General features: G+C 37.5%; 2 protein-coding genes and 1 pseudogene across 4 annotated transcripts; all 3 read left to right on the top strand.

Annotated features, from left to right (window-relative positions):
* The first annotated feature begins 1,232 nt into the window (after positions 1–1,232).
* On the top strand, positions 1,233–6,489 carry LOC108805662 (protein ALWAYS EARLY 1-like). 2 transcript variants are annotated; one of them, XM_018577595.2, is made up of 18 exons: positions 1,235–1,430; positions 1,766–1,876; positions 1,969–2,067; positions 2,190–2,255; positions 2,360–2,437; positions 2,622–2,796; positions 3,022–3,251; positions 3,332–3,584; positions 3,684–3,755; positions 3,858–4,102; positions 4,194–4,502; positions 4,586–4,764; positions 4,851–5,130; positions 5,211–5,387; positions 5,478–5,582; positions 5,701–5,778; positions 5,874–6,101; positions 6,183–6,489. In XM_018577595.2, exons 2-18 carry the CDS (start codon positions 1,778–1,780, stop codon positions 6,345–6,347), a joined length of 2,838 nt encoding a protein of 945 aa, XP_018433097.1. In that variant the 5' UTR covers positions 1,235–1,430; positions 1,766–1,777; the 3' UTR covers positions 6,348–6,489. The 2 variants fall into 2 exon arrangements, 1 of the variants encoding a protein (XP_018433097.1); XR_001942423.2 differs by lacking the exon at positions 6,183–6,489 and having other exon boundaries at positions 1,233–1,430; positions 5,515–5,582; positions 5,874–5,935.
* A 64-nt stretch (positions 6,490–6,553) lies between these two features.
* On the top strand, positions 6,554–9,132 carry LOC108812466 (cyclin-H1-1). Of its 2 annotated transcripts, XM_018584736.2 has the most exons (14): positions 6,561–6,609; positions 6,642–6,726; positions 6,848–6,898; positions 6,968–7,049; positions 7,153–7,265; positions 7,371–7,444; positions 7,568–7,688; positions 7,794–7,862; positions 7,997–8,038; positions 8,152–8,229; positions 8,338–8,396; positions 8,485–8,569; positions 8,657–8,748; positions 8,844–9,132. In XM_018584736.2, the coding sequence occupies exons 2-14, from the start codon at positions 6,667–6,669 to the stop codon at positions 8,923–8,925; spliced, it is 1,008 nt and encodes a 335-aa protein (XP_018440238.2). In that variant the 5' UTR covers positions 6,561–6,609; positions 6,642–6,666; the 3' UTR covers positions 8,926–9,132. The 2 variants fall into 2 exon arrangements, with proteins under 2 accessions (XP_018440237.2, XP_018440238.2); XM_018584735.2 differs by having other exon boundaries at positions 6,554–6,726.
* A 439-nt stretch (positions 9,133–9,571) lies between these two features.
* On the top strand, positions 9,572–13,779 carry LOC108807323 (acyl-CoA-binding domain-containing protein 5-like; annotated as a pseudogene).
* The last annotated feature ends 109 nt before the right edge of the window (positions 13,780–13,888 follow it).

Below are 13,888 nucleotides of genomic sequence, written 5' to 3'. Positions count from 1 at the left end.
ATATATTGCATTTTTCAGATGGCCAGAAAAATTTTCTATTTCTCGGCGTTATTATCTATTTCGTAGACACATTTTATTTCAAAATTAGGTATTTTTCAAATATAATATCGTGGAGCCGTAGAGAGACTTCAACATGTACAATAACCGCTCAGTTCTCTCTACGAACAAAATAGCGATTGAATTACTTTTTTTCAATACAGTCTTTCTGCACTAAATTTATATTTTATACACAATTCAATCAAGGCTTGTGTCTTACATGATGTGGAAGAAGACGAAGAATCAAAGATTCAAAGGAAACGACGCAAGTATGCATAGTTATCAATAACTCTTTTATCCATTTTCATGCTTTTACTGGAATAATTTCTGGAAGCATACATCAATGTTGTTTTGGTTTATGTTTTCACCAGTGATAGTTCTAGTAATATCTTGTGATCCCATTTGTCAATGGATCATTTTAGATTTATTTCGATTTCAAATTGGAATCGCTAATTCTCTGATCCGAGTGAGATGTTGCATGAGTTACATCCACTACACATATCATTCATCTCCGACATGGTCATTATGCCCATGATTGATGGCCAATCTCCACAACTTGTGAGGCGTTATCTTAACCGGTATTTTATTTTTCTTTTATTAATGGAAAATAATGTTGGAGAAGTTGGATGAAAAACTGAAGGGGACTTGCTATTTATGGTTGCTGATGAAATTATGGGAATGGCTATAGAAGAGAAGATGGTTCGAAACTGAAAGTGTATTTCCTTTGTTGTATGACACTTTTTATAATCGTTAAATATTGGCAACTTTAATTTCTATACATTTCAAACGAATCAATATATTAGATTCTTTTTCGTAAGATATTTATAGATTTAAATATGAAGTTGGCCAATGTTATACAACAAAGGAAATTGGTGTTTATACTGACTATGAGAAGTCACTATCAAATGTATTGTTGTTTCTTCGTATCAATTGTGTAATTCATTGTTTTCTTGTTTTTATTTGAACTCTATGTAATTTTACATTATATGAATAAATAATTATAGTTGTTAAAGAAAAAATCTCATGGAGCCGTTACTACAAACCCTAAATAAACTCAAAAAAATATTCAACGGTGCATATCTACAGATACGACACGTGGTCGTTTAAGATCACAGGGTTTTAGATATTCAGAGTGGCAAACAAAAAAATAAATAAACAAATGCCTATTGGCTCTCTCTCTCTCAAGTCTAAAGTCGTCCTTTTTATTCAAGTTTCGCGGCAACGCCTCTCTCTCATCTCTCTCTCTCTCTCTCTCTAAACAATCCTTTTCTCTCTCAACCTCTTTTCGAGTTTTCCTCACCGATCTATCGAAGAAGCTTCTCAAAGCTTTTCTCAGAACCGAACTTTTATCTGTGTGATTCGACGCCGATTCTCTTTTGAGAGCTGCGTAATCGGTGAGTGGATGATCTCTGATCTGATTTAGGGTTTACTAATTGGGATCTCTTCTGAACTTAACTCTTAATCTGATTTTTAGGAATTTGAATTTTCGGGTATTGGATTGATTAGTCTGTGGTTACTTTCAAATTCTCTGAAATCTTGGATTCGAATCTGGGTTTTGATTTTTTGAATTCCCTCCAAAGTTTGATTCCGATTGGGGGTTTTGTAAGCAAAGCTGTTGTCTTTATTCATCGAAGCTGCAAATTTTTGTTTAAGGGGAGCAAAAAGTTTGTGTCTTTTCTTGGTCAGATCAGTTTTGATTTTGAGCTTTTGGTTGGCAATCACTGGACAGGTAAATCAGAAGATGGCGCCAAGTAGGACGTCCAAGAGTGTGTACAAACGTTCCACCAGAGAACCTTCTCCAGAGAGAGATTTAAGGAACTCTAGCAAAACCAAGCCAAGAGTGAGTCACTTTAATGTTAGTGAGACAGAGAGGTTTTTCAAACCCTCTGTCTAGTGCTCTTTTGTTGACTATGTGTTAATTCTTATCCACAGAGGAAGATATTGACTGATAAGCTGGGACCTCACTGGACGAAAGGAGAGCTTGAGCGTTTCTATGACGCTTATCGGAAGCATGGCAGAGACTGGAGAAAGGTAAAAGCTGTGTTGTGTTTGTACAGTGTGGTTTGTTTGATAAGACTACTTTCTCAATTTTTTTTTGTATGACTTACAACGTCTTTAATACTTGTTTGTCTCTTCTCTGGAAACTGCTTTAGGTAGCTGCTGCAGTGCGGAATAGCCGGTCTGTTGACATGGTGGAAGCTCTTTTTAATATGAATCGTGTATGACTATGAATACAAGAATATGTTATCCCTTGGCTTCGTTAAGTTCAAACATGAACACCCTTTTTCATCCATTTGATATCTTTTTGGTCTTTTCTGTCCAGGCATATTTGTCCCTGCCCGAGGGAACTGCGTCTGTCGCTGGCCTCATTGCAATGATGACTGATCATTACAGCGTCATAGTGAGTCATTTGTCTTGCTAACACCTTAAAATTCATGTTAAATTTTACTTCTTGCTTGGGTAAACTAAATTTGTGAAATTTTAGTGTTATATATACTTGTAAACAGTTGGAGAGATGTGGCAGATTAGTTTGTATAGTAAAGTTGTGTCGTCCAGTTGTTACATGCTAATGGTAATGTTTGTAGGAGGAGAGCGAAAGTGAAGAAGAAGGACATGGTGCCTCTGGACTATCGATGAAATATCAGAAGCGCAAACTTGCTAAACTTCCGTCTAGTGATTTTCGAGAAGAAGTTTATCCACCACATCAAGTTGCATCAGCGGAAGGCTGCCTCTCATTTCTAAAGCTGACACAAACTTATGGTACAAAATTTATGGATTAAAAGATGCTAAAGAAATGGTTATTAATATGCTGTTTAAATTGTTGAGTAATTGAACAACAAGCTGCCTTTTTATCTTAGTTCTGTTTGTTCACAATATTTATATGGTAGAGAGCTGTCTTGTGGAATAATTATGTGGCAGCGTAACGGATACATGTAAATGAATATGTTCAAGAATGTTTTTGATTTGTTACTTTGCACTATGCAGGAATGGAGCGACGTGCCGCTGGTAAACGTACACCTCGGTTTCCTGTATCAAGTGAATACCAGAGGGATGATAGAGAAGTTTCTATGCCACCAAATAAAAGAGCCAAAAAGCAACTTGAGGCCGATGACGATGATACACTAGCGTTAGCATTGGCAAATGCAGCGAGAAGGGGAGGAGGGTCACCACATAGAAGAGCAGAAGGCAATCGAAGCACTCCAAACGAAAAAATGGTATATTTCTAGCTCTAACAACTTATCATGACGAATCATTAAAACACACAATTCTAATTTTTTTTTTTTGCTTTTGCCAGTCACAAGCAAAGGAAGCTCAATCCAAGCACCGTGCTAGCTCCATGGTTAGGAATGTGGTGATAATAGGCCGAGACAGAAGGCATATAAAGGGAGCGCCTGATGGAGATGTTGCTTTGTTGATGGATACGGAAGGGGTTGGTACGGTGGAGGTTCCCCAGAAGGGGAAAAATGTTAGATTTGAAGAAGCAGAAGGAGATGCTTCTGATGACAGGGGAAAAGCATGCAATGCCAATGAGGGACTCAAATCTGGAGGTAAAACGCAATAATAAGTTCATAGGTTCAATAATAATCCTATTTTATAGTTTTATCTTATACCAGAATCTGAAACTTACTGAGTGTGTCTTCGTGTAGATGAATTCGAAGCTCTGCAAGCATTGGCTGAACTGTCAGCTTTACTGTCTTCTGATGGTTTGAAGGAATCAGGTGAAACAACGAATGTTTTTTATATTGTCTGTGTTTAGAAGAAGATAGCTTTCACCTTCGACCATTCACATCTCTTTAATGTTTTGTGTTGGATATATGTAGAATCAAATCCACGGTTGAAAGAAGACAGAATAGCTAACAACGTGGATGAGAAACCTAACACTCCGGAAACCTTTGTCAGAAGCTATCACAGACGAAAATCAAAACAAGCAGGACCAGAAGAAGATAGTCTTCTACCTGCAATTTCAGCTGCTGATGCTAGCAAACAGGAAACCATTGATGCTAATGCTGTTTCCATAGGGGAACTTGGCACTTCAAAAAGAAAACGTAAAACTCTACACAATAAGGTATCTGCTTGGGTTTAATCTTTACTCTGTGATCTCTGGTGGTCGTCCACTATGCAAAAAGCTTATGCTTAAGTATTTTATTGCAATTCAGGAATCGGCTGAAGATGATAATTTGAAGACTCTGATCAAAAAAGCAAGACGTGCTGATCAAAGTCCACCAAAGCAGCTGAGAACTGCAAAGACCTCAGAAGAATCTTCTTCAAGTAGTGATAGAAAAATAACCGGACCGGATGCAGTAGTGTCAGCTACACAAGTTTCAGGTTCGGTTCCAACGCAGAGACCACCAAACAGGCGTAAGATGAGTTTGAAGAAAAGTTTACAAGAGAGATCTAAATCTTCTGAAACCACTCATGAGAAGCCACATAGCTACGAAACTAATTCAAAACATGAGTTATTAAAGGTAAGAGTCTCTAACTTTTAATTTCTTCTCTTTAGACTCATTTCAAAATCTGGTAAATTTTATTTTGCTTATTCCATTTACAGGAGCAAGTTTCTACTTGTCTGTCACATCCATTGGTACGTCGAAGGTGCATATTTGAATGGTTCTACAGTGCTATTGACTACCCCTGGTTTGCGAAGATGGAGTTCATTGATTTTCTAAATCATCTGGGGATTGGTAACGCTCCAAGACTTACTCGTCTTGAATGGAGCGTCATTAAAAGGTTTGTTAAAGTTCCCTCTCTGTAATTTTTACATGTAAAAGATTTGCAAAAAGGTTATACTCATTCTGCTGTGTATTTTTTTTTAGTTCTCTTGGTAGAACTCGGAGATTCTCTGAGAAGTTCATACAGGAAGAGCGGGACAAACTCAAACTGTATCGCGAATCTGCGAGAGAGCATTACACAGAGATACGTGCAGGTGGTGCAAGGGAAGTGCTTCCAAGAGATTTTGCTCAGCCTTTATCAGTGGGGAACAGAGTCATTGCCGTACATCCTAAAACACGGGAAATTCGTGATGGCAAGATTCTTACTGTTGATCATAACAAGTGCAAGGTTCTGTTTGATGACTTGGGCGTCGACTTAGTTATGGTAAAATCACAAACTCACTTCTTGTGGACACTAATAGTAACTCAGATGGTTTTAACAAGTCCTTTTTTTTTATCTGACAGGACATTGATATCATGCCTTTAAATCCGTTGGAATACATCATGCCAGACGGTCTGAGGAGGCAAGTCGAAAGCAAAGAAGCAGAGGTCAACAGACGCCCAAGATCTGATGCATCTGCTCTGTTCCCTCCGTCTGTGCTTGAAAATATAGACTTTTCCATGATTCCTCGTAAGAAACAGGTACACATTACGTTTTGATCTTCTTTTTTTTTTCTTTTCTATACGTTTTTTTTTGGTAAACCCTGTGCATGATTCAATAAGTCTCTACAGGATGATAGGGACACTACTGATCAATCATTTAACACAGCTGATAACAAGACAAGACAAGGTGAAATTCGACGAGCTCTGATGTTGGAGGATACTTCAGATGCAGAGGTAATGACACTATGTTTGCCCAAGTTAATGAAACTTGGGGCTACCGTGGAAACTCTGAATAAATCCTTAAAAGTATAAAGGTGAATGTATAAATATTGTTTTTGATTCTGCTTTTCAGGAAATGGAGCCAGAAGTGCTTGGAATTATTAGTGGTTCAAGATCAACAGCACAAGCAATGGTGGATGCAGCTCTTAAGGTAGTTAAGATCAACTATATCTAGAGAAGTTTCCAAATCTTATAATACAGATAACTCAAAACTCATTCAAATATTACCCTTTTGTGCTGTTGTAGGCTGCATCTTTGGTAAAGGATGATAAATACGTAAGGAATGTGGTTCTACAAGCTTTAGACTCAATAGGAGGAGAACATCATGAGCCATTAGATAACTCCATAGTGTGTCAAGACCAAACCAATGGCATCTTCGATCATCATCAGAGCTGGTCTCCCTCAGACACTGAAGGTTTGATGATGCCTTCAGAGCTTATTGCCTCTTGTCTTTCAACTTGGCTCATGATTCAGGTAAAATTTAAAAGGAATTTTTCCCTCTTGAAATCACTTTTGTTTTTTTAACATATACTGAGAGGGAAAGAGGTTATACAGAGGTGCACAGAGAAGAAGTACCCACCAGCTGATGTAGCTCAGGTGATGGAGATAGCAGTGAGAAGCTTGGAGCCACGGTGTCACCAGAACATGCCGGTCTACAGAGACATTCAGACTTGCATGGGATGGATCACGAATCAAATCATGACTCTTGTAAAAATATGAAAAAAAAAACTTTTTGATGGATGGATGGTAATGGTAGAGGTTAGTTTAGTTTTAGTTAGGTAATAAGTAATGAACAGTTAATTCTTTTATTGGGCCAGTTTTGGGCTTAAAAGCCTATGAAATAAAATTTACTTAATTTTTATTACGCAAGCCCATGAAAGCCCAACATTATCTAATGAAATTTTACGTACTTTAAAAATAATAATAATATAAAGATTGAAATTGAGTGAGACGGTGGTTCATCCCCGAGAATCGCCGTCGTCGTCGTCGACAGCGTGTGTTGAATTTGGTATCGGCGATCATCCGTCGTCGCACAGAAATGGCGGATTTCCAGACATCAACTCAAAGGGCCAAGTGGATTTTCACACCCCAGAAACTAGTATCCATCTCCCATACGTTCTTTATTGCTTCTTGTTTTCTTTTCGACGAGAAAAACCATGTCCATGTGTGATTGTTCTTGGTGTTGCAGCTAAGCTCTAGTGTTGTTGTTAATATTGTAGGCAGAGAGATATAAAGCTGCTAACCAGAGGGCAGTACAACTGCTGGAGAAGGTATGAGTGTTACTTCTTGTATTTATTATAGATTCTTTTTTTTTTGAAACTTATTATTCTTATTCATAGTGTGGAACAACCCAAGTTGAAGTAGATGCTAGTGGTTCACTAACTTATCCATCAGAGAAATTTGATGCAGGAGGAGATCAAGGTAAGTTTTTATTTATTTATTTATTTATTTATTTATCATTATGGTTTTTGTTGGTCGAAGTTTTTAATGATGTTAGTTTTATTTTATTTTTTAACTCTCTAAGGTGATAAGAAGCTTAAGCCTTTGAGTGTTGATGAGGAACGTTTCATGAGAGCTTTTTATGAGGCGAAGGTTCAAGAAGTCTGCAGTGCCTTTGAGTTTCCTCACAAGATTCAGGTCCACATTTCAGATAGAATTTCCAAATAAAATTAATAAAAAGCCTTGATCTTGTTATTAGCTCTCTGAATTATCATGTTTTTGTTTCTAATTTTTTTTTTGCAGGCAACAGCTCTGCAATACTTTAAAAGATTTTATCTGCAGTGGTCTGTTATGCAACATCATCCCAAAGAAATAATGTATAAAACTTCTTTCACCCACAGCCTTGACCAAGTTTTGCTTTCCATTAGAAAAAGAAAGATAATGTTTTGAAAGTGTTTTATCAAATTGCTGTCAGGTTATTGATACTTTTCATTGAACAGGTTAACCTGCGTGTATGCAGCCTGTAAAATAGAGGAGAATCATGTATCTGCTGAGGAGATAGGCAAGGGGATTAAACAAGATCACCATGTAATTCTCAAGTACGAGATGGCTGTTCTCCAGGCATGACAATAATATGTAGCTATTTCCCTATTTTTATTTATCCCTCCTGTCCTCCTCTGTGTTTCTTCTCTGTTTCATATTAGAATTTAACTTTATTATTTGCAGAGTTTGGAATTTGATCTGATTGTTTATGCACCGTATCGTGCAATCGAAGGCTTTGTCAGCAACATGGAGGTAAATCTATAGGGGAAGAACATTGTGAAATTTATAGCTTGTCAATACTTTATATTCGGTTTGTAGTTTATCAATACTTGTTTTAACTTGACGCTTGTCTCCAAAAGTGACATCGTCTTATCATCATCCTCTAGGAATTTCTTCAAGCTAGAGATGATGAAATCCAAAAGCTGGAGGTAGATCTCTCTCTTCATGACTGCTGCAAGTCTTCTTTTTGCTTAAAACGGGCCTCTCTGAAGTTTCATTGTTCTCATACACTGGCATATAACATTTTCAGTTAACTTTGCAGAGTTTGATCAAAGCTGCAACAGCAGAAGCCGATAAAATTATGCTCACAGATGCTCCACTCCTCTTTCCTCCTGGCCAGGTGGGTTTCTTTTGTCTCCCTTAGCCTTTTGTTTTTAATATCAAATTGAAGAATACTTAAAAAAAACCATCAAAGAATCTGGTTGAAACTCATGTATTTGTTTCTCAGTTGGCGTTGGCTGCTTTGCGTATTGCAAATGGGGTTCTTGGAGTGGTCGACTTTGATAGGTTATTACACCCTCTTGGCCTCTGTTTTTTGTTATGTGAAAGCTTGTAGCGGTTTGGATTTTAAAACTAAAAACTTCATTTAGTGCAGGTACCTAGAGAACATTGTTTCTCAACCCAACTCTGAGCACACGACTTCAGAGCTCATAAGATTACTAGATGACGTTGAATATTTGGTATGCTACTGACTGACTACGAAACTTCATTTCTAAATATGCAGTTTTACTATATGTTCCCTTCTTTTTTTTTTTTTTTTTTTGCAGGTAAAGAACTATAAGTACCCAAGTGAAAAGGACATGAAGCATATCAACAGGAATCTAAAATCTTGTCTAGGACATAGCTCTTCACATGACGAGTACTAATTAATTAACCTTCCTACTTTTTTGTTCTTGCATACTTTTTTTGGCAGCTTAAGTTGATGACTCTGTTCTCTATTCGTTTTCTTCTCAGGAGTAAGAAACGGGAGAAAAGATCGAAGCACAAGTCACATAAGAACTCCAGTGATACACCAAAAGGTCCACCGATTGGTTGAGCTTCTCGTTTTTGTCATTAAGCAAATTTTTTCCTTGGCACTTGGTATCTTTAATCTTATTGCCCTCTTGTTCTTTCTAAAGTAAATTATCTGAATAATCAAAATCTTAATTCTGGCAGTTTGTGTTAAACAGACCAAAAACCTGTATCTGGTAACAGATGTTGGCATTCAACACCTTCAAATTCATAATTTACCATTTTCCAATTTTTTGCGAAACATTGTTCTTGACCATACATCCGGTTTACTCAGGTGTTAGTTCCCGGTTAATTCAAATAAATTGAATAAGCTGTCAAACTAACCAGAGAAATTATGGTTCAGTTTCGGTTAATTTAATTTTCCAACCAATTTTGAATTATTATGTTTTGTTAAATTTGGATAATTTCAGTGATTTTCAGTTAGTTCGGTTTGAAATATTAATACTCATAAGTTTAGTTAAAAAGAAAAAAAAATTAATGGTATGAACTGATAATATTTGAAAATATACCGATCGGTTTAGAACCAACGTCCGGATAATAATAGAAAACCAAAACATTTGGTTTGGTTCAGTTTTGCTATGTTCCCTTCGGTTAAGACCGCATGCCTTGCTATATAAACGCTGCATCTAGCATTCGTATTCGTTAATTGAAATTTAAATAAACTTTAATTTTAAATTGATCCGAAAACTCGAACCCGAGAGTGTTGTTGGCTCTTCCTTCTTCCTCCTCCATCGTCTCTCGATCAAATCTGTGAAACGAAGGAAACAAAAAAAAATGGCTAATACGGCGAAGGCGAGCGCTAGCCTCGCTTACCCCGACAGATTCTACGCCGCCGCATCGTACCTCGGCCTCGACGGTGGATCTGCACCAACGCCTTCCTTGAAACAACTCAGCTCCAAATTCTCCAACGATACCGCGTTGCTTCTCTACGCGCTCCACCAGCAGGTTTCCGAAAACGATGTCGAGTTTCCACGAGATCGATCTAGCGATCTAAAACAACAACATGATTTGATTTGATTTGATTTGATTTGATGATAGGCGACTCGACTTATTATATTGATCGATCGTTGTGGTTACAAGAAAGGCTTGCTTACTGATACACTCTGCATTTGATGTGTTAAACAGGCTAGTGTAGGACCTTGCAATGTACCTAAACCTAGTAGTGTGTGGAATCCAGCTGAGCAAAGCAAGTGGAAAAGGTTAAGATTCATCTTACACTATAAGAGGAGAGGCTTTTAGATTCCCATCAGCATGAGAGTATTTTTGAAATGAAAGAGTTACATTTAAACATTGGTGTTGCTGTACTGTATGCAAAAATGCTGGTCATATGCCGTGGGAAAGTCACCTAAGGATGATTGTGTTACAATTACAAAAAAAAAAAAAAAGTCACCTTAGGATGATGATGTTTCTGTGAACAAAGAGTATAGAACGTGGTTCTGATGACCTTATGTATATGTTTACTAGTTGGCAGGGGCTTGGAACCATGCCCTCCATTGAGGCAATGCGTCACTTTGTGAAAATTCTTGAGGTAACCTATCTACAGAGACTTTAAAGGCGCTCCTTTTGCTTATTATTGTGGATCTTTCGTCTTATATTCCTCATTTTTGAAAAAGGAAGGAGATCCTAGTTGGTATCCAAGATCACCGAACTCTGTTCCAGACCCTGCTGTAGATGTCCAAATCAGTGTGAGTTTTTTAAATCCCCGAATTAAGCAATTTCATTGCTATATACATAGGATCAAGTTTCAGTTTGTGCATGTATTGCTAGCAAATACAAACTCGTCTGAGGCCTATATAACACGATTTCATGTTTAGGTTCAGACTTTTAAGGAGAAGTATCTTTACTCATTTAGTAACTGGGATGGATTCTTTGTAACAGAGCACAAAGGCCGAGCCGAGTGTTGAGAACGGAGGTTCTTTTGGTGAGACGATGACAACCGCTACAGAGGATGGGCGTTTGACGGAGACCCAAGATAAAGATGTGGTTTTGGAAGACCCAAATACTATTTCTGTGTTTAACCAGTGGACGCCACCACTTACATTAGGCCATCCACCAAAAGCTCGGTATGAGGTATTATTTAACTAAAATCTTATTGAAAAAAAAGGAAGAAGAGGATCTCTTCGTGTATCTTCTCTCTTTTCTAGTTCTTGTTTATTATATTCGTTTCAGCATGGAGCAGCGGTTATGCAAGATAAGATGTATATGTATGGTGGAAATCACAATGGGCGTTATCTGGGTGATCTTCATGTAAGCAACTTATAGCATTCTTTCTATAACATTAACTTAATCAAATCAAAATATTTGGTTTCGTTTTCTGTAGCATATAAGCTTTTTTTCTGTAATGGTGTTTGAAATACAGGTTCTAGATCTAAAAAACTGGACTTGGTCAAGAGTTGAAACCAAGATTGTGACTGAATCACAGGAAACATCATCTCCAGCAACACTAACTCACTGTGCTGGTCATTCTTTGGTTTGTATTCTAACTCGTGTTTTTGTTCTGCTTCTTCTTCTTTCGTTTTTTAGCCTTGATATGTCAAAGGCAAGTTTCTGGGAAAGTACAGTAATCTCCTCATGAAATCCAATGCTACTAGTTGATAGCAGAAAATAATCTAAGATATACGTTATTCTCACTGCCCTTCTTTGTTTGTGATGAAGATACCATGGGACAATAAGCTTCTTTCTATCGGTGGTCATGCAAAGGATCCCTCAGAATCAATTCTAGGTAGGAGTTAAAACACTTTTGAAGTGGCTAATTTTAGGTCGGTTATGGTTTTGTGAATACTAATTTTTTTATCACTTTTTCTTCTGTTTTCTCGTCACAGTCAAGGTCTTTGACCTGCATACCTGTACATGGTCAATCTTAAGGACAGATGGAAAGCCACCGGTACTTCATCTTTTCTCCTAATTATTGACACCCTTATGTGGGAAACGTTCCGATCTAGTAACCGAGTAAATAGTTTTATCAGAAGAAGAAAATGAAAAGTTGTTCTTTTTCTTTCTTCTTAGTATTCCCAGGTGTTAAGTTGCATCTGAATACAATTTAGTAGTCTTCTTTCTGATAATTGAAATCGAGTATGTAGTTTGGCTTCTTCGAGACTATGTTTATCACTCTCTCTTGCTTGCAGGTTTCGCGTGGAGGCCAGTCCGTGACTCTTGTGGGGAAAAAATTGGTGATATTTGGCGGGCAGGATGTAAATAAATCGCTTCTGAATGATTTGCATCTACTTGATCTGGATGCCATGACCTGGGTTGAGATAGATGCCGTGTAAGATCTTATGACGTTTCTGCATTTTATTCATTCTTTTGAAGAAGTCGAGTTAAGTTAAACACTAGGATACAAATCCAGAAATTGAAGGAAATTTCACAAACCCGCCAATTATCAAAAGATCAGCAGCTCAAGTTTTAACTTTTTTTTTTATATTGCTCAAGTTTAAACTTCTGTCAACTTGCAGGGGTTCCCCTCCATCACCAAGGTCTGATCATGCTGCTGCAGTGCATGCTGAGCGTTATCTTCTAATATTTGGCGGAGGATCACACACAAATTGTTTTAATGATCTGCACGTCCTTGATCTGCAAACTGTATGTTAAACCTCATTTGTTTACGGCAACATTATCTGTCAGCTTCTTAGCATATGTGTTTCCATATTATAGATGGAATGGTCAAGACATGCACAACAAGGTGAAGCACCGACTCCACGCGCTGGACACGCTGGTGTGACGATTGGGGAAAATTGGTATATAGTTGGTGGTGGAGATAACAAGAGCGGTACGTTTTACACTTTTCCCTTGGAAATACTCATTACATCACTGGAAACTTTCGTGGAAGAAAAGATAACCTCTTTACTTGTACAGTGTGAGTAATTATGGTCCTTGCTGATACATTACCGCAGGGGCATGTGAGACTGTTGTATTAAATATGTCTACTCTTGCATGGTCAGTACTTACATCAGTAAAAGGAGGTGTACCTCTCGCTAGTGAGGTAGTTTTATTCCAGAAACATGAAAATTTGAGTAAATCCCTTGTGTGATGACTTCCAGAGTTGAGCTGCAAAATGTTACTTTGATATAACAGGGATTGAGTTTAGTTGTGAGCTCATACAATGGTGAAGACGTAATCGTTGCTTTGGTGGATACAACGGACGTTACAACAACGAGTACTCAATAAATACATTTTTTATACTGATTTGGTGTTTTTTTTCAACTCGGTTGTTAATTCTGTATTATGCCAATCACAGGTGAATGTTTTAAAACCAAGCCAAAATCAAGCTTGAAATCAAAGATTATGGAAGCTTCTCCTGTGCGTGATAGTGTTTCTGCTGTTAACAACGCCACGACCAGAGATATTGAGTCTGAGATCGGGGTGAGCCAAGAAAGTAAAGTACGGGAAATTGTCATGGATAATGTTAACTCCGGATCAAAGGTAGCTTCCCGCATAACTTTTTATCTCCTTAAACTGTGTGAATAACAAAGTGTAGACTTAAGATAAATCACATTAAATCCCACAGGTTGAAGGAAAAAGCGAACATTTATCACATCACTTAGATCCGAGAAGGAAGAACTAGAAGCATCACTCAGCAAGGAGAAGATACAAACTCTGCAACTGAAGGAAGAGTTAACAGAGATAGAAACGCGAAGCGCAGAGTTATACAAGGTCAATAAATAATAATACTATTGCCTTCAAACTAGTTCTTATTCAGTCTTGCATTGTACCATTTGGAAGTATTAATAAGCAAGACACATGAAGTTTGAGAGAATTTCTTCATAGATTTTTTTTTTTTGTTATATCAACATTACTTTTTTTTTGTATTTTGATGTAATAGGAACTTCACTCTGTGCGGAGTCAACTTGCAACCGAGCAGTCAAGGTGTTTCAAATTAGAGGTAATGTATGTAGAGATGTAACTTTTATTTTCCTTTGAAAGAAACATTGCAAGTTTTCCGGAGTTGATATCTAAAACCTCTCTAAGTTCCCTTCTTCAGGTTGAAGTTG

The sequence above is a fragment of the Raphanus sativus genome, unplaced genomic scaffold (assembly GCF_000801105.2).
Source record: "Raphanus sativus cultivar WK10039 unplaced genomic scaffold, ASM80110v3 Scaffold2773, whole genome shotgun sequence".
NCBI classification, from domain to species: Eukaryota; Viridiplantae; Streptophyta; class Magnoliopsida; order Brassicales; family Brassicaceae; genus Raphanus; species Raphanus sativus.
The sequence above is the reverse complement of the archived record's forward strand: the minus strand, read 5'-3'. Positions and strand labels throughout refer to the sequence as shown.

What these genes read in the sequence shown, in the direction of transcription:
- LOC108805662 (XM_018577595.2), top strand. Translation starts at nt 1,778, where the DNA reads ATGGCGCCAAGTAGGACGTCCAAGAGTGTGTACAAACGTTCCACCAGA. An exon ending in TGAGGGACTCAAATCTGGAG is followed by an intron (nt 3,585 to 3,683) that starts GTAAAACGCAAT and finishes GTCTTCGTGTAG; the next exon opens with ATGAATTCGAAGCTCTGCAA. An exon ending in TGGTGGATGCAGCTCTTAAG is followed by an intron (nt 5,779 to 5,873) that starts GTAGTTAAGATC and finishes GTGCTGTTGTAG; the next exon opens with GCTGCATCTTTGGTAAAGGA.
- LOC108812466 (XM_018584735.2), top strand. Translation starts at nt 6,667, where the DNA reads ATGGCGGATTTCCAGACATCAACTCAAAGGGCCAAGTGGATTTTCACA. An exon ending in GGAGTGGTCGACTTTGATAG is followed by an intron (nt 8,397 to 8,484) that starts GTTATTACACCC and finishes CATTTAGTGCAG; the next exon opens with GTACCTAGAGAACATTGTTT. An exon ending in TAGATGACGTTGAATATTTG is followed by an intron (nt 8,570 to 8,656) that starts GTATGCTACTGA and finishes TTTTTTTTGCAG; the next exon opens with GTAAAGAACTATAAGTACCC.